Source organism: Rhinoderma darwinii, chromosome 3 (assembly GCF_050947455.1).
Source record: "Rhinoderma darwinii isolate aRhiDar2 chromosome 3, aRhiDar2.hap1, whole genome shotgun sequence".
In the NCBI taxonomy this organism is placed as follows: Eukaryota; Metazoa; Chordata; class Amphibia; order Anura; family Rhinodermatidae; genus Rhinoderma; species Rhinoderma darwinii.
In genome coordinates, this window is record NC_134689.1 from 4,218,242 (window position 1) to 4,243,934 (window position 25,693).

General features: G+C 42.8%; 2 protein-coding genes across 4 annotated transcripts in view; one reads left to right on the forward strand and one right to left on the reverse strand.

Moving 5' to 3' along the window:
• LRTM2 (leucine rich repeat transmembrane protein 2) overlaps positions 1-16,297 on the reverse strand; it is a 46,142-nt gene extending 29,845 nt beyond the window's left edge. Inside the window, exon 1 of the mRNA XM_075855702.1 lies at positions 15,895-16,297. The gene's annotated coding sequence lies outside the window, so the exon portion shown is untranslated. The remainder of the gene's footprint in view (positions 1-15,894) is intronic.
• CACNA2D4 (calcium voltage-gated channel auxiliary subunit alpha2delta 4) overlaps positions 1-25,693 on the forward strand; it is a 163,690-nt gene that overhangs the window by 131,982 nt on the left and 6,015 nt on the right. For all 3 annotated transcript variants that reach the window (XM_075855699.1, XM_075855701.1, XM_075855700.1), the window contains 6 exons: positions 21,617-21,678; positions 21,989-22,003; positions 22,822-22,866; positions 23,279-23,341; positions 24,386-24,456; positions 24,597-24,672. In XM_075855699.1, coding sequence (XP_075711814.1) covers positions 21,617-21,678; positions 21,989-22,003; positions 22,822-22,866; positions 23,279-23,341; positions 24,386-24,456; positions 24,597-24,672 — 332 coding nt within the window. The remainder of the gene's footprint in view (positions 1-21,616; positions 21,679-21,988; positions 22,004-22,821; positions 22,867-23,278; positions 23,342-24,385; positions 24,457-24,596; positions 24,673-25,693) is intronic.

Genomic DNA, 25,693 nt, shown 5'->3' on the forward strand with positions numbered 1-25,693 from the left:
TTTTTATCTCTGTCGGCTCTTTCTAAATGTTTTTGCAGTTTTGCGCAGATCATTTTTATAGATGGAGTTATACTCCAGTCACCTCTAGAGCTGCATTCAGAATTTTTATGATTTTGTTAATAGCTCTCAGGATGATAGTCCTCACATATCCCTGCTCCTGCCTGCTGGTTCAGTGTCTGCAGCTTGCTCTGCTGTGATGCATTGTGGAAGATGTAGCGTGTACACCAGATATTGTGCAGCAGTGTGATCTATAAAAACCACATCTCCACAATCCCAGCCGTTGGGGGAATATCTCTCAGTGCAGCGTGATCGCTTACATTGTGCAGCTGTAGATGCGACTGGAGTAGAAGTAAGATTCATTTCTGGAAGTTTTTCTCAAGTTTAGGTTGCATTCGCATATTTCAAGGTGCATTGGCTTCCTGGCTCCTGGGATTTAGCTCATTCTTAAATTAAATGTCCACCTTTTTAACACCGTAGTTATTAGGTTTAACATTCTGTGCTGGTTCATTCCATAATATATTTTTATTGGGTCAGAGCTTTGTTTTCTGATACCGAGCTCTATATCCCCTGCATGGACATAAAGAAATTCTCACTGCCTACAGTCACCACTAGAGGGAGCTTATTGTATACTAGTTATACATTGAACTTGATAAAACCAGAGTACACAGTAAGCTCCCCCTAGTGTTGGTTGCAGGCTGCAGAATCTTATTCTGTAATTCTATGGGAGCTGTATATATCTGTATGTAGTGATCTCCCGCTAGTGGTGACTGCAGGCAGCAGAATGTTATTATGTAACTCTATGGGAGCTGTATATATCTGTATGTAGTGAGCTCCCCTAGTGGTGACTGCAGGCAGCAGAACTTTATCATGTAAATCTATGAGAGCTGTATATATCTGTGTGTAGTGAGCTCCCCCTAGTGGTGGCTGCAGGCAGCAGATCATATAACTCTATGGGAGCTGTATATACCTGTATGTAGTGAGCTCCCCTAGTGGTGACTGCAGACAGCAGAACTTTATCATGTAAATCTATGGGAGCTGTATATATCTGTGTGTAGTGAGCTCCCCCTAGTGGTGGCTGCAGGCAGCAGATCATATAACTCTATGGGAGCTGTATATACCTGTATGTAGTGAGCTCCCCTAGTGGTGACTGCAGGCAGCAGAACTTTATCATGTAAATCTATGAGAGCTGTATATATCTGTGTGTAGTGAGCTCACCCTAGTGTTGGCTGCAGGCAGCAGAATATTATCATGTAACTCTATGAGAGCTGTATATATCTGTATGTAGTGAGCTCCCTCTAGTGGTGACTGCAGGCAGCAGTATGTTATAACTCTATGGGAGCTGTATATACCTGTATGTAGTGAGCTCCCTCTAGTGGTGACTGCAGGCAGCAGTATGTTATAACTCTATGGGAGCTGTATATACCTGTATGTAGTGAACTCCCCCTAGTGGTGGCTGCTGGCAGACAGAATTTTATCACATTACTAATTCTATACAGGGGATTTGGATCTTTGTATTAAAAAAAAGAGCTCCGATGCCTATAAAAGAATATTATGAAATTAGTTAGCACAGAATGTTGGATCTATTTGGAGGGATTCTTAAACTTTTGCATTATGCAGCAACAGAAATAAATGCAAGAGGTTCAGCATTTGCATAAAATAAAACGAGCCCCTTGGTAGAAATTGCCCAGGACATAGATGACCCCAATGACCGATGCCGCTTATCTCCTTCAGGGAATAATTAGTCTGACATGTACGATTTCTATCTGTTCATCAGAAGATGATGGACGTTACATAAGCAGTGATGTGTATATATATGTATACACGCGGCGTCTGATGCCTGTGTCTGGGGGCCAGTGTAACTTCAGCCAGTGGCGTATTCATGAAACCATTCAAAGTACAGTCTGAGGCCGCCGTTATCAGGGGGATTACATTATTAGAGAACGCCGGTGGTGATGTTCTGCTGGAAACAGCTCACATTTATCTTATTGGACTAAACCCCCCCCCCCCCCCTCATCGTCTGTTCCTTCTTCGCTCTTCTTATGTGTAAGTGAAAGGCCGTCAACTAAGAGAAACAATCAGAACGGTTCAAACGACTCTGAGCGCTCGTTAATACTGACAATGAATAGTAAATAATACAAATATCGCTTCTCACCGGCGAGAATTGATCGTCTATCATTAAGGTTTGTAACCTGTAAACAGTCGTCTTGTCCTGAATAACTTGTGTGATGTGAACAAAACCGCTCCTCGTACGTGCGATAATTGTAATATTGGGAACATCAATCTTATGGAGTCGACATCTCTAATAAGCAGGTAATAATGCTTAATTAGAATCTTTTACTATCTCCTAACCATTTCAGTTCTTTCCCAATTCCTTTTCTTTAATTTCCCCTTCCTCCTCTCCTTCCATCTCTCCCTCCCTAGTTCTTCCCTTCCCTTCCTCCTCTCCTTCCATCTCTCCCTCCCTAGTTCTTCCCTTCCTCCTCTCCTTCCTTCTCTCCCTCCCTAGTTCTTCTGTTCCTTCCTTCCCTTCCTTCTCACCCTAGTCCCTACCATCCTCTTTTTCCATCACTTCCTTCCCTTCTTTCTCTCCTTCCTTCCCTTCTTTCTCTCCTTCCTTTTCTTCCTTCTCTCCTTCCTTCCTTCTCTCCTTCCTTCCTTCTCTCCTTCCTTCCTTCTCTCCTTCCTTCTCTTCTCTCCTTCCTTCTCTTCTCTCCTTCCTTCTCTTCTCTCCTTCCTTCTCTTCTCTCCTTCCTTCTCTTCTCTCCTTCCTTCCTTCTCTCCTTCCTTCCTTCTCTCCTTCCTTCCTTCTCTCCTTCCTTCTCTTCTCTCCTTCCTTCTCTTCTCTCCTTCCTTCTCTTCTCTCCTTCCTTCTCTTCTCTCCTTCCTTCTCTTCTCTCCTTCCTTCTCTTCTCTCCTTCCTTCTCTTCTCTCCTTCCTTCTCTTCTCTCCTTCCTTCTCTTCTCTCCTTCCTTCTCTTCTCTCCTTCCTTCTCTTCTCTCCTTCCTTCTCTTCTCTCCTTCCTTCTCTTCTCTCCTTCCTTCTCTTCCCTCCTTCCTTCTCCTCCTTCCTTCTCCTCCTTCCTTCTCCTCCTTCCTTCTCCTCCTTCCTTCTTCTCCTTCCTTCTTCTCCTTCCTTCTCTATTTTCCTTTCCATCCTCCTTCCTCTTTTATATTTCTCCTCTTTCCCTCCTACCCTTTCTCCCTTGTTGTTTTTCCTCGCTTGTCATTTTCTATCTTTAATGTTTTTTTCTTCTCTTTTTTTCTTCCCTCTTTCCTTCTATCTTTTCCTCACTGTCATTTTCTCTCCCTCCTTCCCTTTCATCCTCGTTTTTTTTCCTTGCTCCTTCTAATCCTTGCTATTTCACATCCTCCCTCCTTCCCGTTCTTCTACCTTCCAACTCTCTCCCTCCTTCCCTTCATCCCTCTTTCCTTCTTTCTCTCCTTGCCCTTGCTCGCTCCTTGCCCTTGCTCGCTCCTTGCCCTTGCTCGCTCCTTGCCCCTGCTCGCTCCTTGCCCCTCCTCGCTCCTTGGCCCTTCCTCGCTCCTTGCCCCTTCCTCGCTCCTTGGCCCTTCCTCGCTCCTCGGCCCTTCCTCGCTCCTTGGCCCTTCCTCGCTCCTTGGCCCTTCCTCGCTCCTTGGCCCTTCCTCGCTCCTTGGCCCTTCCTCGCTCCTTGGCCCTTCCTCGCTCCTTGGCCCTTCCTCGCTCCTTGGCCTTTCCTCGCTCCTTGGCCTTTCCTCGCTCCTTGGCCTTTCCTCGCTCCTTGGCCCTTCCTCGCTCCTTGGCCCTTCCTCGCTCCTTGGCCCTTCCTCGCTCCTTGGCCCTTCCTCGCTCCTTGGCCCTTCCTCGCTCCTTGGCCCTTCCTCGCTCCTTGGCCCTTCCTCGCTCCTTGGCCCTTCCTCGCTCCTTGGCCCCTCCTCGCTCCTCGGCCGCTCCTCTGCCCCTCCTCGCTGCTTGCCCTTCTTGCTTGCTTTCCTCCCTCCTTTCTTTTCCTCCCTCTTCTTTTCCTCCCTCCTTTCTTTTCCTCCCTCCTTTCTTTTCCTCCCTCCTTTCTTTTCCTCCCTCCTTTCTTTTCCTCCCTCCTTTCTTTTCCTCCCTCCTTTCTTTTCCTCCCTCCTTTCTTTTCCTTCCCTTCCTTGTAATGAATATATTTCGTTTGAGTCTGCTGAGTTTGAGGGATTCATTTGATTTTGGCTGTGCGTTTTCCGTCCACCTGCTCCCCGCAGGTTATAATATCTTGTTCTCATTCATATTGTGATTTGGAAATTATTAGACTTTCCTGAGTGAAGAACGGATGTGACACTTTCCCGGTCACACATTTACCGGTCAGCGGCCATTATAATAATAGGATACATGTCTGCCTGGCAGCTGATTGTGTGGGGAGTCATGTCTGGGCCTGGATAAGAACGAGAGCCGACAGAACATGGAGGTGCTGCCATAGCAACCAATCCAATCGCTTCTGTCAGATTACAACCTGCACTGGCAAAATGAAAGCTGAAATTTGATTGGTTGCTATGTACATTACTGACATGAAATCTTTTAAAGAGTTGTCCAGTTTGTTAATTTCAATAAACTTTATTGACAATACTCTGGAATCAGGGACCCAGTTGGTACAGAGAGTATATTATAAAGTAAAAGCGCGTAAAATGTTAATTTAAAAAAACTTTATTTACAAAAATCTGGGCAAATCCTTCAGCATTCTGTGTGTCTGATTTTGGCGCTTTGTCGTGGAAGGTACATCCATTTATTCTGACGTTTTCTACCAGAGCAGAGAATATATGTGAAAGTAGGAGAACATTGAGGGCCTCCTATATGGAAAATGCCCATAGCAACCAATAAGAATCCATGTTCTTTCTTGCACTGCAGTTTAGAAAATGAAAGCTGAACTCTAATTGGTTACCGAAGGCCATTTTTTTCCAAGAGCGTTCATTTCAACCAACTTTATTTATAATAAAAAAAAACCAAAGCCTTCACTAGCCACCATTTATATAGAAAAGTGAGGGTCTTTCTAACAAATATCTATTGTTGGTGGCTGCATAAAAGTGTAATCGGATCAATCAGTGGGATCAATAATGACGATGCCCCAGTCACCAATTTCCGAATGGGTGTTTTAACTTTCAATTGAAATTAATCACAGATTTAGTTCCGTAATTAACACAACGTGCGTTATTCGGTGTAATGCCTCTTTACATAATATATTTGGAACAAAGGGTTTATAATGCTCTCTTTTTAACATTGTGGGTGATGTCTTATGTCCGTCGCCCCATACGCTCTACCTTCAGGGAAAGGTCTGTTCACATTGGGATTTATTCGATTTCCATCAGGGGTTGCGGTATTTTTGGCGCCAAGTGTAGCCTATCCTGCAGCGCTATTCTTGCCCTCAGAAAAACGAAACCTTGATAGAAATCCGATGGACCTGTTTTCGCGATGGTTATATTTACCGTTGGCATGGGATCGTGTTGCCCATAAATACTGACAGCTTCTCGCACACGCCTGGAGTCTGAGGTGGAAAACTAATGGACAGAAATATCTCCTGTCGTCTATTCTGGGGCCTCTAAAATCACTGATAGGAGAGAAATTGTCAAGAAAATATAGGATCCTGTAAAGTCTTATATCGGCTGACGCTGCTGTACTCATCAGGCAAGAATTCTCCTTACTGCAAAATGCGTATGTACCATAAATGTGCTCATACCGTATACTCACTCCTCACCGCACCTTCACCAGGGTCAGACCGGCCCTACAAGGGGGCACCTGGGGGGCCCTGGCACCAACACAATGATAGGCCCCAATGATCCAACAGAAGACCAAGTGACTGGAACCAAAAACCTGCCACTAGGTTCTATTTCTTGTGGGATGATTCACAACTAACCCATTATATGATACGTCCCATGTATACAATGATATCAACAAAAACCACAATGAAATTAGAAGTGGACGTCACATGTTCTGTATAGATAGAATAATATATCCTCTAATGGGCCCAAGATCATTGCGGACTTTAAACATAATTTGGCCTTTTATATGGCACCATGTATGGAGATGATAAATTCTTTATTATATTCTGAAAAGTGTGTTCTCAACCCCACTACCAACAGTATAAACCGTGACAGAACAACAGCGGGATATTCTATGAGCCATCGCCAAAGACCCAACTCACATTGCAATAACTGATAACAAGAACAAAACTACTATAATACTGCCCCCTATGTACAAGAATATAACTACTATAATACTGCTCCTATATACAAGAATATAACTACTATAATACTGCTCCTATATACAAGAATATAACTACTATAATACTGTCCCCTCTATGCAAGAATATAACTACTATAATACTGCTCCTATATACAAGAATATAACTACTATAATACTGCTCCTATATACAAGAATATAACTACTATAATACTGCCCCTATATACAAGAATATAACTACTATAATACTGCCCCTATATACAAGAATATAACTACTATAATACTGCTCCTATATACAAGAATATAACTACTATAATACTGCCCTCTATATACAAGAATATAACTACTATAATACTGCTCCTATATACAAGAATATAACCACTATAATACTGCCCCTATATACAAGAATATAACTACTATAATACTGCCCCTATATACAAGAATATAACTACTATAATACTGCCCCCTATATACAAGAATATAACTACTATAATACTGCCCCTATATACAAGAATATAACTACTATAATACTGCCCCCTATATACAAGAATATAACTACTATAATACTGCCTCTATATACAAGAATATAACTACTATAATACTGCCCCTATATACAAGAATATAACTACTATAATACTGCCCCCTATACACAAGAATATAACTACTATAATACTGCCCCCTATACACAACAATATAACTACTATAATACTGCCTCCTATACACAAGAATATAACTACTATAATACTGCCTCCTATATACAAGAATATAACTACTATAATATTGCCTCCTATATACAAGAATATAACTACTATAATACTGCCTCCTATATACAAGAATATAACGACTATAATACTGCCCCTATATACAAGAATATAACTACTATAATACTGCCCCTATATACAAGAATATAACTACTATAATACTGCCCCTATATACAAGAATATAACTACTATAATACTGCCCCCTATGTACAAGAATATAACTACTATAATACTGCCCCTATATACAAGAATATAACTACTATAATACTGCCTCCTATATACAAGAATATAACTACTATAATACTGCCTCCTATATACAAGAATATAACTACTATATTACTGCCACTATATACAAGAATATAACTACTATAATACTGCCCCTATATACAAGAATATAACTACTATATTACTGCCCCCTATATACAAGAATATAACTACTATAATACTGCCTCCTATATACAAGAATATAACGACTATAATACTGCCCCTATATACAAGAATATAACTACTATAATACTGCCCCTATATACAAGAATATAACTACTATAATACTGCCCCTATATACAAGAATATAACTACTATAATACTGCCCCCTATGTACAAGAATATAACTACTATAATACTGCCCCTATATACAAGAATATAACTACTATAATACTGCCCCCTATATACAAGAATATAACTACTATAATACTGCCCCTATATACAAGAATATAACTACTATAATACTGCCTCCTATATACAAGAATATAACTACTATAATACTGCCTCCTATATACAAGAAATATAACTACTATATTACTGCCACTATATACAAGAATATAACTACTATAATACTGCCCCTATATACAAGAATATAACTACTATATTACTGCCCCCTATATACAAGAATATAACTACTATAATACTGCCTCCTATATACAAGAATATAACTATTATAATACTGCCCCTATAAACAAGAATATAACTACTATAATACTACCCCTATATACAAGAATATAACTACTATAATACTGCCCCTATATACAAGAATATAACTACTATAATACTGCCCCCTATATACAGGAATATAACTACTAGAATACTGCCCCTATATACAAGAATATAACTACTATAATACTGCCCCCTATATACAAGAATATAACTACTATAATACTGCTCCCTATATACAAGAATATAACTACTATAATACTGTCCCTATATACAAGAATATAACTACTATAATACTGCCCCCTATTATACAAGAATATAACTACTATAATACTGCCCCCTATATACAAGAATATAACTACTATAATACTGCTCCCTATATACAAGAATATAACTACTATAATACTGTCCCCTATATACAAGAATATAACTACTATAATACTGCCCCCTATATACAAGAATATAACTACTATAATACTGCCCCCTATATACAAGAATATAACCACTATAATACTGCCCCCTATATACAAGAATATAACCACTATAATACTGCCCCTATATAAAAGAATATAACTACTATAATACTGCCCCTATATACAGGAATATTACTACTATAATACTGCCTCTATATACAAGAATATAACTACTATAATACTGCTCCTATATACAAGAATATAACTACTATAATACTGCCCCCTATATACAAGAATATAACTACTATAATACTGCTCCTATATACCAGAATATAACTAATATAATACTGCTCCTATATACAAGAATATAACTACTATAATACTGCTCCTATATACAAGAATATAACTACTATAATACTGCCCCCTATATACAAGAATATAACTACTATAATACTGCCCCTATATACAAGAATATAACTACTATAATACTGCCCCTATATACAAGAATATAACTACTATAATACTGCCCCTATATACAAGAATATAACTACTATAATACTGCCCCTATATACAAGAATATAACTACTATAATACTGCCCTATATACAAGAATATAACTACTATAATACTGCTCCTATATACAAGAATATAACTAAAATAATACTGCCCCCATATACAAGAATATAACTACTATAATGCTGCCCCCTATATACAAGAATATAACTACTATATTACTGCCACTATATACAAGAATATAACTACTATAATACTGCCCCTATATACAAGAATATAACTACTATATTACTGCCCCCTATATACAAGAATATAACTACTATAATACTGCCTCCTATATACAAGAATATAACTATTATAATACTGCCCCTATAAACAAGAATATAACTACTATAATACTACCCCTATATACAAGATATAACTACTATAATACTGCCCCTATATACAAGAATATAACTACTATAATACTGCCCCCTATATACAGGAATATAACTACTAGAATACTGCCCCTATATACAAGAATATAACTACTATAATACTGCCCCCTATATACAAGAATATAACTACTATAATACTGCTCCCTATATACAAGAATATAACTACTATAATACTGTCCCCTATATACAAGAATATAACTACTATAATACTGCCCCCTATATACAAGAATATAACTACTATAATACTGCCCCCTATATACAAGAATATAACTACTATAATACTGCTCCCTATATACAAGAATATAACTACTATAATACTGCCCCCTATATACAAGAATATAACTACTATAATACTGCCCCCTATATACAAGAATATAACTACTATAATACTGCCCCCTATATACAAGAATATAACTACTATAATACTGCCCCCTATATACAAGAATATAACCACTATAATACTGCCCCTATATACAAGAATATAACTACTATAATACTGCCCCTATATACAAGAATATAACTACTATAATACTGCCCCTATATACAGGAATATTACTACTATAATACTGCCTCTATATACAAGAATATAACTACTATAATACTGCCCCTATATACAAGAATATAACTACTATAATACTGCTCCTATATACAAGAATATAACTACTATAATACTGCCCCCTATATACAAGAATATAACTACTATAATACTGCTCCTATATACAAGAATATAACTAATATAATACTGCTCCTATATACAAGAATATAACTACTATAATACTGCTCCTATATACAAGAATATAACTACTATAATACTGCCCCCTATATACAAGAATATAACTACTATAATACTGCCCCTATATACAAGAATATAACTACTGTAATACTGCCTCCTATATACAAGAATATAACTACTATAATACTGCTCCTATATACAAGAATATAACTACTATAATACTGCCTCCTATATACAAGAATATAACTACTATAATACTGCTCCTATATACAAGAATATAACTACTATAATACTGCCCCCTATATACAAGAATATAACTACTATAATCCTGCTCCTATATACAAGAATATAACTACTATAATACTGCTCCTATATACAAGAATATAACTACTATAATACTGCCCCCTATATACAAGAATATAATTACTATAATACTGCCCCTATATACAAGAATATAACTACTATAATACTGCTCCTATATACAAGAATATAACTACTATAATGCTGCCCCCTATATACAAGATTATAACTACTATAATACTGCCTGCTATATACAAGAATATAACTACTATAATACTGCCCTCTATATACAAGAATATAACTACTATAATACTGCTCCTATATACAAGAATATAACTACTATAATACTGCCCCCTATATACAAGAATATAACTACTATAATACTGTCCTCTATATACAAGAATATAACTACTATAATACTGCTCCTATATACAAGAATATAACTACTATAATACTGCTCCTATATACAAGAATATAACTACTATAATACTGCTCCTATATACAAGAATATAACTACTATAATACTGTCCTCTATATACAAGAATATAACTACTATAATACTGCTCCTATATACAAGAATATAACTACTATAATACTGCCCTCTATATACAAGAATATAACACACGTGACTGGAATTTCTCGGGGTAGTGATGGTGTTGCACTCTTCTTTCCCTTTCTTTGTGTTGTGTAGTTCATCATTGATTTCTTTTTTTTGTAGTTCACCAGTAATTGTTCTCAGTGTCCCTTACATTAGTCAGTTAGAAGCTGCTTTTGAGGAGGCTCCGCTCTGTGTCTTCCTATGCCGCATACAACAGGGCCGGCTGCGACCATAAGCTTTGCCCCTGTGTAATCTTGGCTCTCATAGTCTAGTAACATAACCCTTCAGTTATTTTTTCACCTTCCTCATTGATGATTTGTTCGTGGAAAAATTTATAGAGTAAACGAAACGGTTCTGAATTAAATTGGGTTCAGAGAGGTTATATCTGTCCAACTGGTAGATAAAGGTAGATGTCATTTAAAAGGCCAGAAACCCTACAGTCTAAAGCTTATTACAGTACTGGAGTGATATAAGAGGAGCGGCTGATATCAGTCACACATATGATGTAATGTCTGGAGGATATAATAGTACTGGAGTGATATAAGAGGAGCGGCTGATATCAGTCACATATGATGTAATGTCTGGAGGATATAATAGTGCTGGAGTGTTATAAGAGGAGCGGCTGATATCAGTCACACATATGATGTAATGTCTCTGGAGGATATAATAGTACTGGAGTGTTATAAGAGGAGCGGCTGATATCAGTCACATATGATGTAATGTCTGGAGGATATAATAGTACTGGAGTGATATAAGAGGAGCGGCTGATATCAGTCACATATGATGTAATGTCTGGAGGATATAATAGTGCTGGAGTGATATAAGAGGAGCGGCTGATATCAGTCACATATGATGTAATGTCTCTGGAGGATATAATAGTGCTGGAGTGTTATAAGAGGAGCGGCTGATATCAGTCACATATGATGTAATGTCTCTGGAGGATATAATAGTGCTGGAGTGATATAAGAGGAGCGGCTGATATCAGTCACACATATGATGTAATGTCTGGAGGATATAATAGTACTGGAGTGATATAAGAGGAGCGGCTGATATCAGTCACATATGATGTAATGTCTGGAGGATATAATAGTACTGGAGTGTTATAAGAGGAGCGGCTGATATCAGTCACATATGATGTAATGTCTGGAGGATATAATAGTACTGAGTGATATAAGAGGAGCGGCTGATATCAGTCACATATGATGTAATGTCTGGAGGATATAATAGTGCTGGAGTGATATAAGAGGAGCGGCTGATATCAGTCACATATGATGTAATGTCTCTGGAGGATATAATAGTGCTGGAGTGTTATAAGAGGAGCGGCTGATATCAGTCACATATGATGTAATGTCTCTGGAGGATATAATAGTGCTGGAGTGTTATAAGAGGAGCGGCTGATATCAGTCACATATGATGTAATGTCTCTGGAGGATATAATAGTGCTGGAGTGTTATAAGAGGAGCGGCTGATATCAGTCACACATATGATGTAATGTCTGGAGGATATAATAGTGCTGGAGTGATATAAGAGGAGCGGCTGATATCAGTCACACATATGATGTAATGTCTCTGGAGGATATAATAGTACTGGAGTGATATAAGAAGAGCGGCTGATATCAGTCACATATGATGTAATGTCTCTGGAGGATATAATAGTGCTGGAGTGATATAAGAAGAGCGGCTGATATCAGTCACATATGATGTAATGTCTGGAGGATATAATAGTACTGGAGTGATATAAGAGGAGCGGCTGATATCAGTCACACATATGATGTAATGTCTCTGGAGGATATAATAGTACTGGAGTGATATAAGAAGAGCGGCTGATATCAGTCACATATGATGTAATGTCTGGAGGATATAATAGTGCTGGAGTGATATAAGAGGAGCGGCTGATATCAGTCACACATATGATGTAATGTCTCTGGAGGATATAATAGTGCTGGAGTGATATAAGAGGAGCAGCTGATATCAGTCACACATATGATGTAATGTCTGGAGGATATAATAGTACTGGAGTGATATAAGAGGAGCGGCTGATATCAGTCACACATATGATGTAATGTCTCTGGAGGATATAATAGTGCTGGAGTGATATAAGAGGAGCGGCTGATATCAGTCACATATGATGTAATGTCTCTGGAGGATATAATAGTACTGGAGTGATATAAGAGGAGCGGCTGATATCAGTCACATATGATGTAATGTCTCTGGAGGATATAATAGTGCTGGAGTGTTATAAGAGGAGCGGCTGATATCCGTCACATATGATGTAATGTCTCTGGAGGATATAATAGTGCTGGAGTGTTATAAGAGGAGCGGCTGATATCAGTCACACATATGATGTAATGTCTGGAGGATATAATAGTGCTGGAGTGATATAAGAGGAGCGGCTGATATCAGTCACACATATGATGTAATGTCTCTGGAGGATATAATAGTACTGGAGTGTTATAAGATGAGCGGCTTATATCAGTCACACATGATGTAATGTCTCTGGAGGATATAATAGTACTGGAGTGTTATAAGAGGAGCGGCTGATATCAGTCACATATATGATGTAATGTCTATGGAGGATATAATAGTACTGGAGTGATATAAGAGGAGCGGCTGATATCAGTCACATATGATGTAATGTCTGGAGGATATAATAGTACTGGAGTGATATAAGAGGAGCGGCTGATATCAGTCACACATATGATGTAATGTCTGGAGGATATAATAGTGCTGGAGTGATATAAGAGGAGCGGCTGATATCAGTCACACATATGATGTAATGTCTCTGGAGGATATAATAGTACTGGAGTGTTATAAGATGAGCGGCTTATATCAGTCACACATGATGTAATGTCTCTGGAGGATATAATAGTGCTGGAGTGATATAAGAGGAGCGGCTGATATCAGTCACATATGATGTAATGTCTCTGGAGGATATAATAGTGCTGGAGTGATATAAGAGGAGCGGCTGATATCAGTCACATATGATGTAATGTCTCTGGAGGATATAATAGTACTGGAGTGATATAAGAGGAGCGGCTGATATCAGTCACACATATGATGTAATGTCTCTGGAGGATATAATAGTACTGGAGTGATATAAGAGGAGCGGCTGATATCAGTCACACATGATGTAATGTCTCTGGAGGATATAATAGTACTGGAGTGTTATAAGAGGAGCGGCTGATATCAGTCACACATATGATGTAATGTCTCTGGAGGATATAATAGTGCAGGAGTGTTATAAGAGGAGCGGCTGATATCAGTCACATATGATGTAATGTCTCTGGAGGATATAATAGTACTGGAGTGATATAAGAGGAGCGGCTGATATCAGTCACATATGATGTAATGTCTCTGGAGGATATAATAGTACTGGAGTGATATAAGAGGAGCGGCTGATATCAGTCACACATATGATGTAATGTCTCTGGAGGATATAATAGTACTGGAGTGATATAAGAGGAGCGGCTGATATCAGTCACACATGATGTAATGTCTCTGGAGGATATAATAGTACTGGAGTGTTATAAGAGGAGCGGCTGATATCAGTCACACATATGATGTAATGTCTCTGGAGGATATAATAGTGCAGGAGTGTTATAAGAGGAGCGGCTGATATCAGTCACATATGATGTAATGTCTCTGGAGGATATAATAGTACTGGAGTGATATAAGAGGAGCGGCTGATATCAGTCACATATGATGTAATGTCTCTGGAGGATATAATAGTACTGGAGTGATATAAGAGGAGCGGCTGATATCAGTCACACATGATGTAATGTCTCCGAACTGGAGATATGTGACATAAAGTAGGGATCATGGGGGAGGGGAGGTTTCTGTCACTTATCCCATTCTCTCCAGCCTGACATGACTGATAACAGGGAGTAATAGATTTTGTTCACCTTCCAATAAATTTTGCCGAAAATCATTTGACGCCATTTATCGGCAGCATTGCTGGTCAGTCATATGGGTTGTGTTTGCTCATGTTTTTTGGTAAAATCTCCATATTTTTTAGAATCTTATAAATGGCCGTAAAAGGGAGAGGCCAATCCAATGTCTGCCATGTGTCGCAAATTCGGAAGATAGCGCAAATATGGCGGTCACTACATGCAGTTATATGTATGTAAACATACGACTGTTCCCGCTTCTTTACAGGGACGTGCATCAGATATCATCTCCTTACACCCGGGCGCGGGATACACATAGGACCGGCTCCCGGTACCCGCGTCCTCTCAGTGCACGTGTCATTGTTACAAATGGCGCCATTTTTTTTACAGCATCGGATTGTAAAACGATATATTTGCAAGCGACCCCCAATCATAAATGACCCCCCCAGTATTTTCTTATAAGCAAAAACCCAATGTCACAATCCAGCTCCAGCCCGGCTCACAGATACATCAGCTGGTCCACAGAGCTGACAATCCACCTCCATATACAACATGCACAGAAATAGATTTATGAAGACAAATAATGGGTTAATCTAGACCAGAGCTGCTCAGCCCAACAGATGGGGTCCCAGTATATGAATTTGGGGGTTCCCTGTTTGTCATAGGGGGAGCACCCTGTGGACGCTGGTTTGTTGGGCACCGCTGATCTGTGCCAGGCTAAATACCCGTCCTCGGTATGAAGAGACTTTGGTTTGGGGGTTTGGGTGAGCAGTATGGGGGTGATAGAGCTGGATGTAAACATACGTGGTGCCCCCTGTGGTGCAGTGAGAATCGGGTCGGGACGATATTTTGATAGGGATACCCCCCCCCACCCCCCCCCCCCATATAAAGACACGACCTTACAATGTTGTATTACATCACATGCGCCCGGTGCCGTTAGACCCATGACACTCACCAGACATGGCTCTACACTGACGGGGAGGGAGGATTATCACACTGACGGCAGGTGTACATGTACATATGACCCTAAGCATTGCCCGGCCGTTCTCCATCCCACACCTGTTCCTGCTGGTTACGAAGTCTCCCGCAACATCCCCTCCAAATCATCCCAAATTACCCGTGGGATTCTTACCGTTTCCTTCGGAGGTCTGACAGGGAGATGACGGTCAGGAGAAGACGAGCGGTACCCTCACAATATGTGCCAGTCATGGACCCCCCAACAAGAAGGCTTCAGATGGTGACGATGTCAAGAGTCCTCTGCGGCTTCAACCGTTCATCGCTTGAGAAGGGGGGGGGGGAGACAATAAACAAGAGGTTCACGGAGGAGAGGAGGCTGGGGCTGCGAGCGGAGCGCGGGCAAGAAGAGAGCAGTCAGCTGAAGGCAAGAGACAGCAGGGAAGCCCGGGAGAAAGAGAGTGCAGGAGAGACGGAGGCGACGTAGGATGACAGGGACTCAATGCACCGAGCCGAGTAGGCAGGCAGCAAGCGCCACACACGCACATACACGTATACAGACACACACACATATGTATATATATATACACACACACACACACGTGTAACACCCCCCCCCCCCTACATGACATCCAGACATGGGCAACATCCAGCACTCAGCCACAGCTGCCTGTAATACCCTGCATCACAAGGGAGAAGGAATCTCCAATACACAACCATATACACCTATACACACATACATATACACCTATGCACACACACATACACCTATACACACATACACCTATACACACACACACTAACTATATATATACACACACACACACACACACACACACACACACACACAAATACACAAACCCCTATACATATTAATATACACCTATACACACATATATACACAGCTATACACACACAAACCCCTATACACATAAATATACACCTATACACACACATAAATATACACCTATACACACACCTATACACCTATACACACACATAAATATACACCTATACACACATACATATACAACTATACAGACATACATATACACACACACACCTATACGGATACATACACACAAAATATATATATATATATATATATATATATATATATATATATATATATATATATATATACACACACACACACACACCTATATGGATACATACACACAAAATATATATATATATATATATACACACACACACACCTTTAGACATATTAATATACACCTACACACACACACACACACACACACACCACACACCCTTAGAGACATTAATATACACCTACACACACACACAAGCCCCTATACACACATAAATATACACCTACACACACATACATATACACACATAAATATACACCTACACACACCTATATATACACACACACACACACACACCCCTCTATACACCCCCCTCTATATATATATATACACACACACACACACACACACACATACACACACACACACACACACACACACACACACCTATACACACACACACACACCTATACACACACACCTATACACACACACACACCTATACACACACACACACACACACACACACGCACTAAATTAGACTATAGCTATAGGTGGTTGGATACTCATGAAGAGGATTTTGGGCAGCATATTACACACAGGTGATCACTATTATTGTATGACGGCACGTGCTGGGGGGCCGGTGAGACCAAATGTTGGGGGATTCGGGTGACATTAGAACTGGACTTTACCATGTTGGGGCATAAAGTGATTTATTGTATACACTTCTGTGTTGTGAGCCAAGGAGACCGCACATAACGGAGTCACGTACACCACCCGCCATTGTTTACACGTTACAGGTTAATATAATAAGGTGCACAGTGTGAATTGCTGCCGCCCTTTACTTCCTCCCTGCCGATATCCGCTGCAGGAGAATATAGAGACGGAAAGACACCGGGTAAATAACGATTATATCTTCCTCAAAGGTGGAATAATAATCTGTCTGTGTGACTGCGGGGGGAACGAGCTAATAAAGTCCTGTGATTACAGCAGCCTCAGCGCAGGCCCTATATCTCTGTGTGAGACCACATGAGAGTACGAAGAGTGGACCGGGGAGGAGAGGCCGGTATAATGTCAGCTTGTAGACATAGTGACCGGTGACCGGGCTGCAGCTCCACTGGATCTAGAACATGACGGACAATGAAGGGAGAGGTCTGCACCCCAAGCGGCCGAACGTTAAAGGGAAACTCTCCATAAAGGTTTCTGCACATAAGGATCAGGAGGGTTTATTAGTGGTAGGATTCAATGGTTATTAGAACGCCATCCAGGCCCCCCTATATTACCCTGGGCTCACCCCACCCACCCTGTTCTCTGAGACTAGACTCGGTGATGCTTCCAGCATTGTGGTGCCATTACAGTAGTATGGGTGGGGTGGTAGTGCCAGCGGAGTAACCTCCACATGGAATTGCCCGCACCATTGTGCCCACCACATTGACTGTCTGCTACATGGCGCTGCTCTATCCTCCGCCAACAGGAACTTACATCTGATCAGCCAATCAACAGCCACTCAATCGTAGCCATCACTTCCTGCGCCGATCTCAACACTGGGAACCCCGTCATGTGGGGGGGGGGGGGGGGGTCCTACTGTCCTTACACCCACTTTCTGTCTCTTCACTATGTTGCTGTCTCTTTACAGACAGGGTAACTTAGGTGTGTCCAGCGAGTGGAACCAATGTCCAAATTGAAAAAGTGTCTGTACTTATTCTAATAGACACATGAGCGGTCTCCAGAAATGTGCGGTCTCTTCCCTTATATTGCTGCCTATTTTCACTCTTGCAGTCTCTTCCTCCGCCTCTCTATATATCTTTTGCTGTCTCTTTCCTCTTTTGCGGTTTCTTATCTCTTGCTTTCTCTTTGCTCTCTCTGTCCTCTCTCTGTCCTCTCTTTGCTCTCTCTGTCCTCTCTTTGCTCTCTCTGTCCTCTCTTTGCTTTCTCTGTCCTCTCTTTGCTTTCTCTGTCCTCTCTTTGCTCTCTCTGTCCTCTCTTTGCTCTCTCTGTCCTCTCTTTGCTCTCTCTGTCCTCTCTTTGCTCTCTCTGTCCTCTCTTGCTCGCTCTCCTCTCTTGCTTGCTCTCTCTCTCTCCACTCTCTCTTGTTGTTTTTACTTTCTAGAGACCCTCCCTTAGTTCTTCTTGTCGTCAGGCTCTTCCTCCTCCTGCCCCCCTCATTGTGTCACCTCTTTATTGCTCGTCTCCTTTGTTTGCTGTTTTCGGGGTGTGTTCTGGATGTCTCGCAGCTGTCGTCCCCCCTATAATTACATTGTCCGCGGTGATCGCCCATCTGTGGATCATCCACCCACCTCCACCCCCCAGCGTGGAACCAGCAGGAGGAGACATGATGTCGGGTACCAGGACCCGGCCTGTGGGGGGGTCAGTGCCCAGTAACAAAACTGGAGGCGCTGCCCACGGTCCTGAAATCATTCCCTGCAACCTTGTCCTGACCTCTGTGTGGTAGAACTGATCAGTCTGGCGCTCCCACCGCATCAGCACACACTCGTCTCCTGAAATACTCTGTGCTGCTGGAGGACCCTGTACTTTTTACTATATAACTTTGTCTCTGACCTGCCACAAGATGAGCATATTTCTCTCCTAAAATACTCTGTGCTACTGAAGGATCCTGTCTCTTTCACTATATAACTGTTATCCCTCTCCTTTCCTGAAATATACTGTGCTGCTGGGGACCCTTCTGCTTCTACTATATAATTCTGACCCCCCCCCCCATCACAAGATCAGCGTACTCTTCCACTGAAATACTCTGTGCTGCTGACAGACCCTGCTCCTCCCACTTGTCTGCTCACATCATGAGACTTTCCCTGTCACATGCAACTTTGTCCATTTTAATGGCAGGAGTGAACCAATTACTATACACCATTTCTGAAACACTCTGTGCTGCTATGGCCTTTTAAATTATTCTTCTGTGACCGTTTTTGCTTATTATTTTATATAAATGTAACAGCAACAGAGAATATTTCACAGCTCAGAAAATTCTGAACCCAAAATCATTTACCACGGGAGTCTGTACACAAGTGGAGGCCACTGATCTGTAGGGACAGGGCACATGTGATAGCGGAGAGGTCCGGGGGGGGGGGGGGGGTCGGGGTCTATCATCCACGCCAATGTCTCCCCAGTACAGGGGTAATTTTCTGTAATATATCCTGCATTCTCCACTCACAGGGCGCATGTGGACAGTCATGTGGACATTCCCGAGTCGGTAAAGGAGCGCCTTGGCTTCCCCTTTGGATATAGATTCAAGTGGTCACATGTACGACTTATGACTGCCCCTCCCCCATGGGGTTATATATGGGGTGTGACGAGGCTTAAATTCCTATATTTGTGTCTTAATGACGCAGAAGAAAGAATTCACATTTTCGCTGCTGGGAGAGTGAGAGGCGGCAGCGTTGGATGGTGAGAAGCGGCAGGTGACAAGTCGGGCACTGATATTCTTAGATCAGTCATTTGATTTAACCCCTTGTCTGGGGGGATCCGGGGTCAGTATTGGGGTTCACTCTTCTGCTCTGTTGATTACAAAATATGATTGGAGCATTAAATAAGTAATTCCCAACCTAGCTAATGACCAACCATGTGACCACCCGCAAAAAGCCGAGTCACCTGACTTACTATTCTCCAGTCGCATCCAGAGCTGCATTCACAATTCTGTGGGCTGCCACTGTGCACTATCCTGACTGGCATACTCTTCAGACTAAACCGGTAAAGGGGATGTCCTGCACCCTGACAGCCAATGGGTTACCAGCAGAGAGATGGGATGTTCTGTATCCTGAGAGCTAACAGGAAGCCAGCAGGGGGCACCAGAGAGCTGTAATGTCCTGTATCCTGGTTGCCAACAGGATGATACCAGCAGTAAGCAGCATAGAGATGTGTGGTGCTGTATCCAGGGAGCTAATAGGAAGCCAGCAGGGGCAACCAGAGGGATGTAATGTTCTGTATCCTGAGAGCTAACAGGAAGCCAGCAGGGGGCACCAGAGGGATGTAATGTTCTGTATCCGGAGAGCTAACAGGAAGCCAGCAGGGGGCACCAGAGGGATGTAATGTTCTGTATCCGGAGTGCTAACAGGAAGCCAGCAGGGGGCACCAGAGGGATGTAATGTTCTGTATCCGGAGAGCTAACAGGAAGCCAGCAGGGGGCACCAGAGGGATGTTATGTCCTGTAACTTGAGAGCTAACCGGAAGCCAGCAGGGGGCACTAGAGATGTAATATTCTGTATCCGGAGAGCTAACAGAAAGCCAGCATAGGGAGCCAGAGATATTTAATTTCCTGTATCCTGAGAGCTAACAGGAAGCCAGCGGAGGGCATTAGAGAGATGTAATTTCCTGTATCCTGAGAGCTAACCGGAAGCCAGCGGAGGGCATTAGAGAGATGTAATTTCCTGTATCCTGAGAGCTAACAGGAAGCCAGCAGGGGCACAGCAGAGAAATATAAGGTCCTACAGCCTGAGAAATAAGAGAAAACTGTCTGACTGCAGCTCTGGATGTGACTGGAGTATGATAATAATATCCATGCATGTTTAGCTGTGAATAGAAGCAGAGATTATAATTTCCACCAGTAATAGTGCCGGTAATATTTCACGTTTTGGTGGCGCAGCGCCCGGCTGGCACGTTTCTCTCTCTACCTGATGTAATCTGCATTTTTTTTAATGACTTTGCTGCGTTTGGCGGGCGCCCGGATAATGAAGCGGCTCAATCGCGTGTGGCAGACGCAGAAATGACAAGTCCTGGCACGTCATTGTTTACTTATAATTGATGCTTTGTCCTTCGCCGCTTGTGACAATGCACAATCCTGGCGCCCCCTAGGGGTTATCTGTATATACTCATCATCTCCCTTCCTTGCAGCTATTGGGGTCCAGATGAAACTGTCTCTGTTGCGGGAAATCTTCTGGAAGGCGGCGCAGCAGGTAAGTGTTCGTAAAACCCGTCACCAGGACAAGCAGCTCAACATGAGGGCATCTTACAGACCACATAATAGCTTTCCACCAGAGGGCGCTATTGCTCCCAATGTATCTGTACCTGGGAAAGCTGGGTGACAACCAACATGTCCGCTATGACCGCTCTCACCTGAAATTTCACCCTGCTTTTCTAGAGTCCTGACCATAAAACCTCCGTAGTCCTGCCGTGATCTATATTTCTATGTCTTCAATCTTCACTAACGTCCTCTCTGTTTTTTCCATTTTTTTTTTCTTTTCCGGGCGGTTTCATCGCTTTCAGCCCAATGACACCGACGTAAGTCTTTCTCCTATATTAGAAATGATTGAGTTGCCGGTCGCTCGGCTGCCGCTTGTTTTCTATTGTGAGGCAAAAGTTTCTAATTTTAAAATTATGTTAAATAATTTTTAAAAAAGAAATAATTTGTGGGCGGGGTCAAATGTATAGACGTGACAATGGGACCCCTTAGGTCCAGCAGAAGACCCCACCCATGCCTTAGAAGTCCCTATGAGGGTATGTGCACACACACTAATTACGTCCGTAATTGACGGACGTATTTCGGCCGCAAGTCCCGGACCGAACACACAGCAGGGAGCCGGGCTCCTAGCATCATACTTATGTACGACGCTAGGAGTCCCTGCCTCTCCGTGGAACTACTGTCCCGTACTGAAAACACGATTACAGTACGGGACAGTTGTCCTGCAGAGAGGCAGGGACTCCTAGCATCGTACATAACTATGATGCTAGGAGCCCGGCTCCCTGCAGTGTGTTCGGTCCGGGACTTGCGGCCGAAATACGTCCGTCAATTACGGACGTAATTAGTGTGTGTGCACATACCCTTAGGGAAATTAACTGTTTAGGACAGGGGTCGTTAATACTACAATTCCCAGCATTCCCTGGCAGGTTTTGGCATGAATAGTAAAGCCTTTGGCCGTCAGGGCATGATGGGAATTGTAGTTTTACAACAGCCGGACTGCCAAAGGTTGCTGCTGACCCCTGGTTTAGGATCGTTGCTTACGATGCATTTAAAGGGGACATGCACCTGTTCTGTAGAGCCGGGATGTGGGGTAATTCTTGTATCTTCACGTGTAATACAATCCGTGTATCTTCTGCAGTGCGGCATTGTGGACGGGATGTGTCCATTGAGCTGTGCGGACGAGGTATGTATGTATGTAGGGGTCATTATGCATCGTACGTGGGTTGTACTGACCTTTTTAGTAACATCAGTTTAATACTCCAGTCACATCCAGAGCTGCATTCACAGTTCTGCTAACTAATATCTATTTATATTTTTAAAGGATTTTTTGGATAAAATTGTCATCTCTAGTATTTTTAATGATTTCATGATGAGTCGGCACTTTGCTCTTTGGTGCACTGCATTGTGGGAGATGTAGCTCTTTCCACATTCGATATTTCACTTCATACACCTCAGCAGAGCAGGCGCCCTTCAGACGTTCATCCAGGCGGGACGTGTGTATCATCTGTCCATGGCCACAAGGGGGAGTGTTGGGTCACATTGCCACCATTGGAGTCCTCCGTGTGATTTGAGGATTTTCTGCCTTTTTCCTCTAGAGATTGGACTGCTACCTGGTTGACAACAACGGCTTCATTGTACTGGCCAAGGACCTAAAGCAGGTGAGTGGAGGATGGGGAGAGTAGTAACCGGCTGAAGTCGGGGTTGTATGTTGTGGAGTTTGGTGCGTATTGGGTGTCACGACTGAGGAATAGTAGATAGATTTTGCTCATGTTTGGTGCCATTGTTGAGGGGGCGCCATGGAGTGTGGCATGTGGGACTAGACCAGGGGTCCGCAACCTTCGGCGCACCATTTGTTGTAAAACTACAATTCCCATATAGCCTTTGGCCGTCAGGGCATGCTGGGAGTTGTAGTTTTACACCAGCTGGAGATCTATAGGTTGCAGACCCCTGTTGGGTGTAGACGTTATCAAAGTTGGAAATACGGTATTGTTGGGTATAGCGGGGGATTAGGTGTTGGGTCTGCGGTATGCTGAGTGGGATTTGATGTTGGGAGTTGTAGTGACTGAATGGGGTTCTGTTGAGAGGCGGGTCGGCTGCGTTGGATGGTGATCAGTATTGGGTTGACCCACTAGGACGGTGGGTTCTCCTCTCTGGGTGATGTGCTGGATATATATATATTACGTTAATCTCCGGGTGCAGCCGACACTCCCGGTGTTTGTGGTTTTGTTCATGAAGGAGGATGAGGATGGAGAAGTCCGGTACTTGCTCCTCAGGTGTCCCCGCGCATCATGTCCACTGGCAGTGAGAGGGTTAAGGCTCTGATATAATGAGCGGGGGACTCGCCATCTGCAGCCCGGTCTGTCGGCTATTAAAATCCCATTATATGAGACACACCTGTCCACAGGTAAATTGAGGCGCACAGACGGCTCCACATGAACAATGAGCAGGAGATCAGAGGCAATTATAACGTTATAATGTACAACGTAATCTCCGCCCAGGACGGGACGGCCACCGGGCGTCTAGCCGGCCAAGGTCATGACAGGCAGATTAATAGTCACCGCTCACGTCGTATGGCCAGACAAGAAGAGTCTCTCCGATCCCCACCCATCGTGTCCTCTTTGCACCTCCATAATTATAGACAGTGCCCCTAGTGGCTGCAATGTGTAAGAAGGAAATCTCTAACCCTATACTCTCCCCTGCAGACAGGCGTGTTCCTCGGAGAGGTGGACGGGTCATTGATGACACAGCTACTGCACATGAGCATCTTCAGACAGTAAGTCCAGTGTCCGCTGCAGCCACTACTACTCTCAGCCTCCCCTTTTGGTTCTGTCTTTACAATTCCCTTCCCCTATATCTGGCTCTAACATGAAAAATGGCTCCTCACTGATCCCGTGTTGTACTTTCCTGTCTCAGGGTGACGCTCTACGACTACCAGGCCATGTGCAAACTGCCGTATCATCACCACAGCGGGGGCCGCAACCTGCTCAACGTAAGCGAAGGGATACCGGCTCCGTGTAGGATGAAACACGACGGACGGTCACACATCAAGTGTCACACACAGGACGGTCACACATCAAGTGTCACACACAGGACGGTCACACATCACGTGTCACACACAGGACGGTCACACATCACGTGTCACACACAGGACGGTCACACATCACGTGTCACACACAGGACGGTCACACATCACGTGTCACACACAGGACGGTCACACATCACGTGTCACACACAGGACGGTCACACATCACGTGTCACACACAGGACGGTCACACATCACGTGTCACACACAGGACGGTCACACATCACGTGTCACACACAGGACGGTCACACATCACGTGTCACACACAGGACGGTCACACATCACGTGTCACACACAGGACGGTCACACATCACGTGTCACACACAGGACGGTCACACATCACGTGTCACACACAGGACGGGCACACATCACGTGTCACACACAGGACGGTCACACATCACGTGTCACACACAGGACGGTCACACATCACGTGTCACACACAGGACGGTCACACATCACGTGTCACACACAGGACGGTCACACACAGGACGGTCACACATCACGTGTCACACACAGGACGGTCACACATCACGTGTCACACACAGGACGGTCACACATCACGTGTCACACACAGGACGGTCACACATCACGTGTCACACACAGGACGGTCACACATCACGTGTCACACACAGGACGGTCACACATCACGTGTCACACACAGGACGGTCACACATCACGTGTCACACACAGGACGGTCACACATCACGTGTCACACACAGGACGGTCACACATCACGTGTCACACACAGGACGGTCACACATCACGTGTCACACATCACGTGTCACACACAGGACGGTCACACATCACGTGTCACACATCACGTGTCACACACAGGACGGTCACACATCACGTGTCACACACAGGACGGTCACACATCACGTGTCACACACAGGACGGTCACACATCACGTGTCACACACAGGACGGTC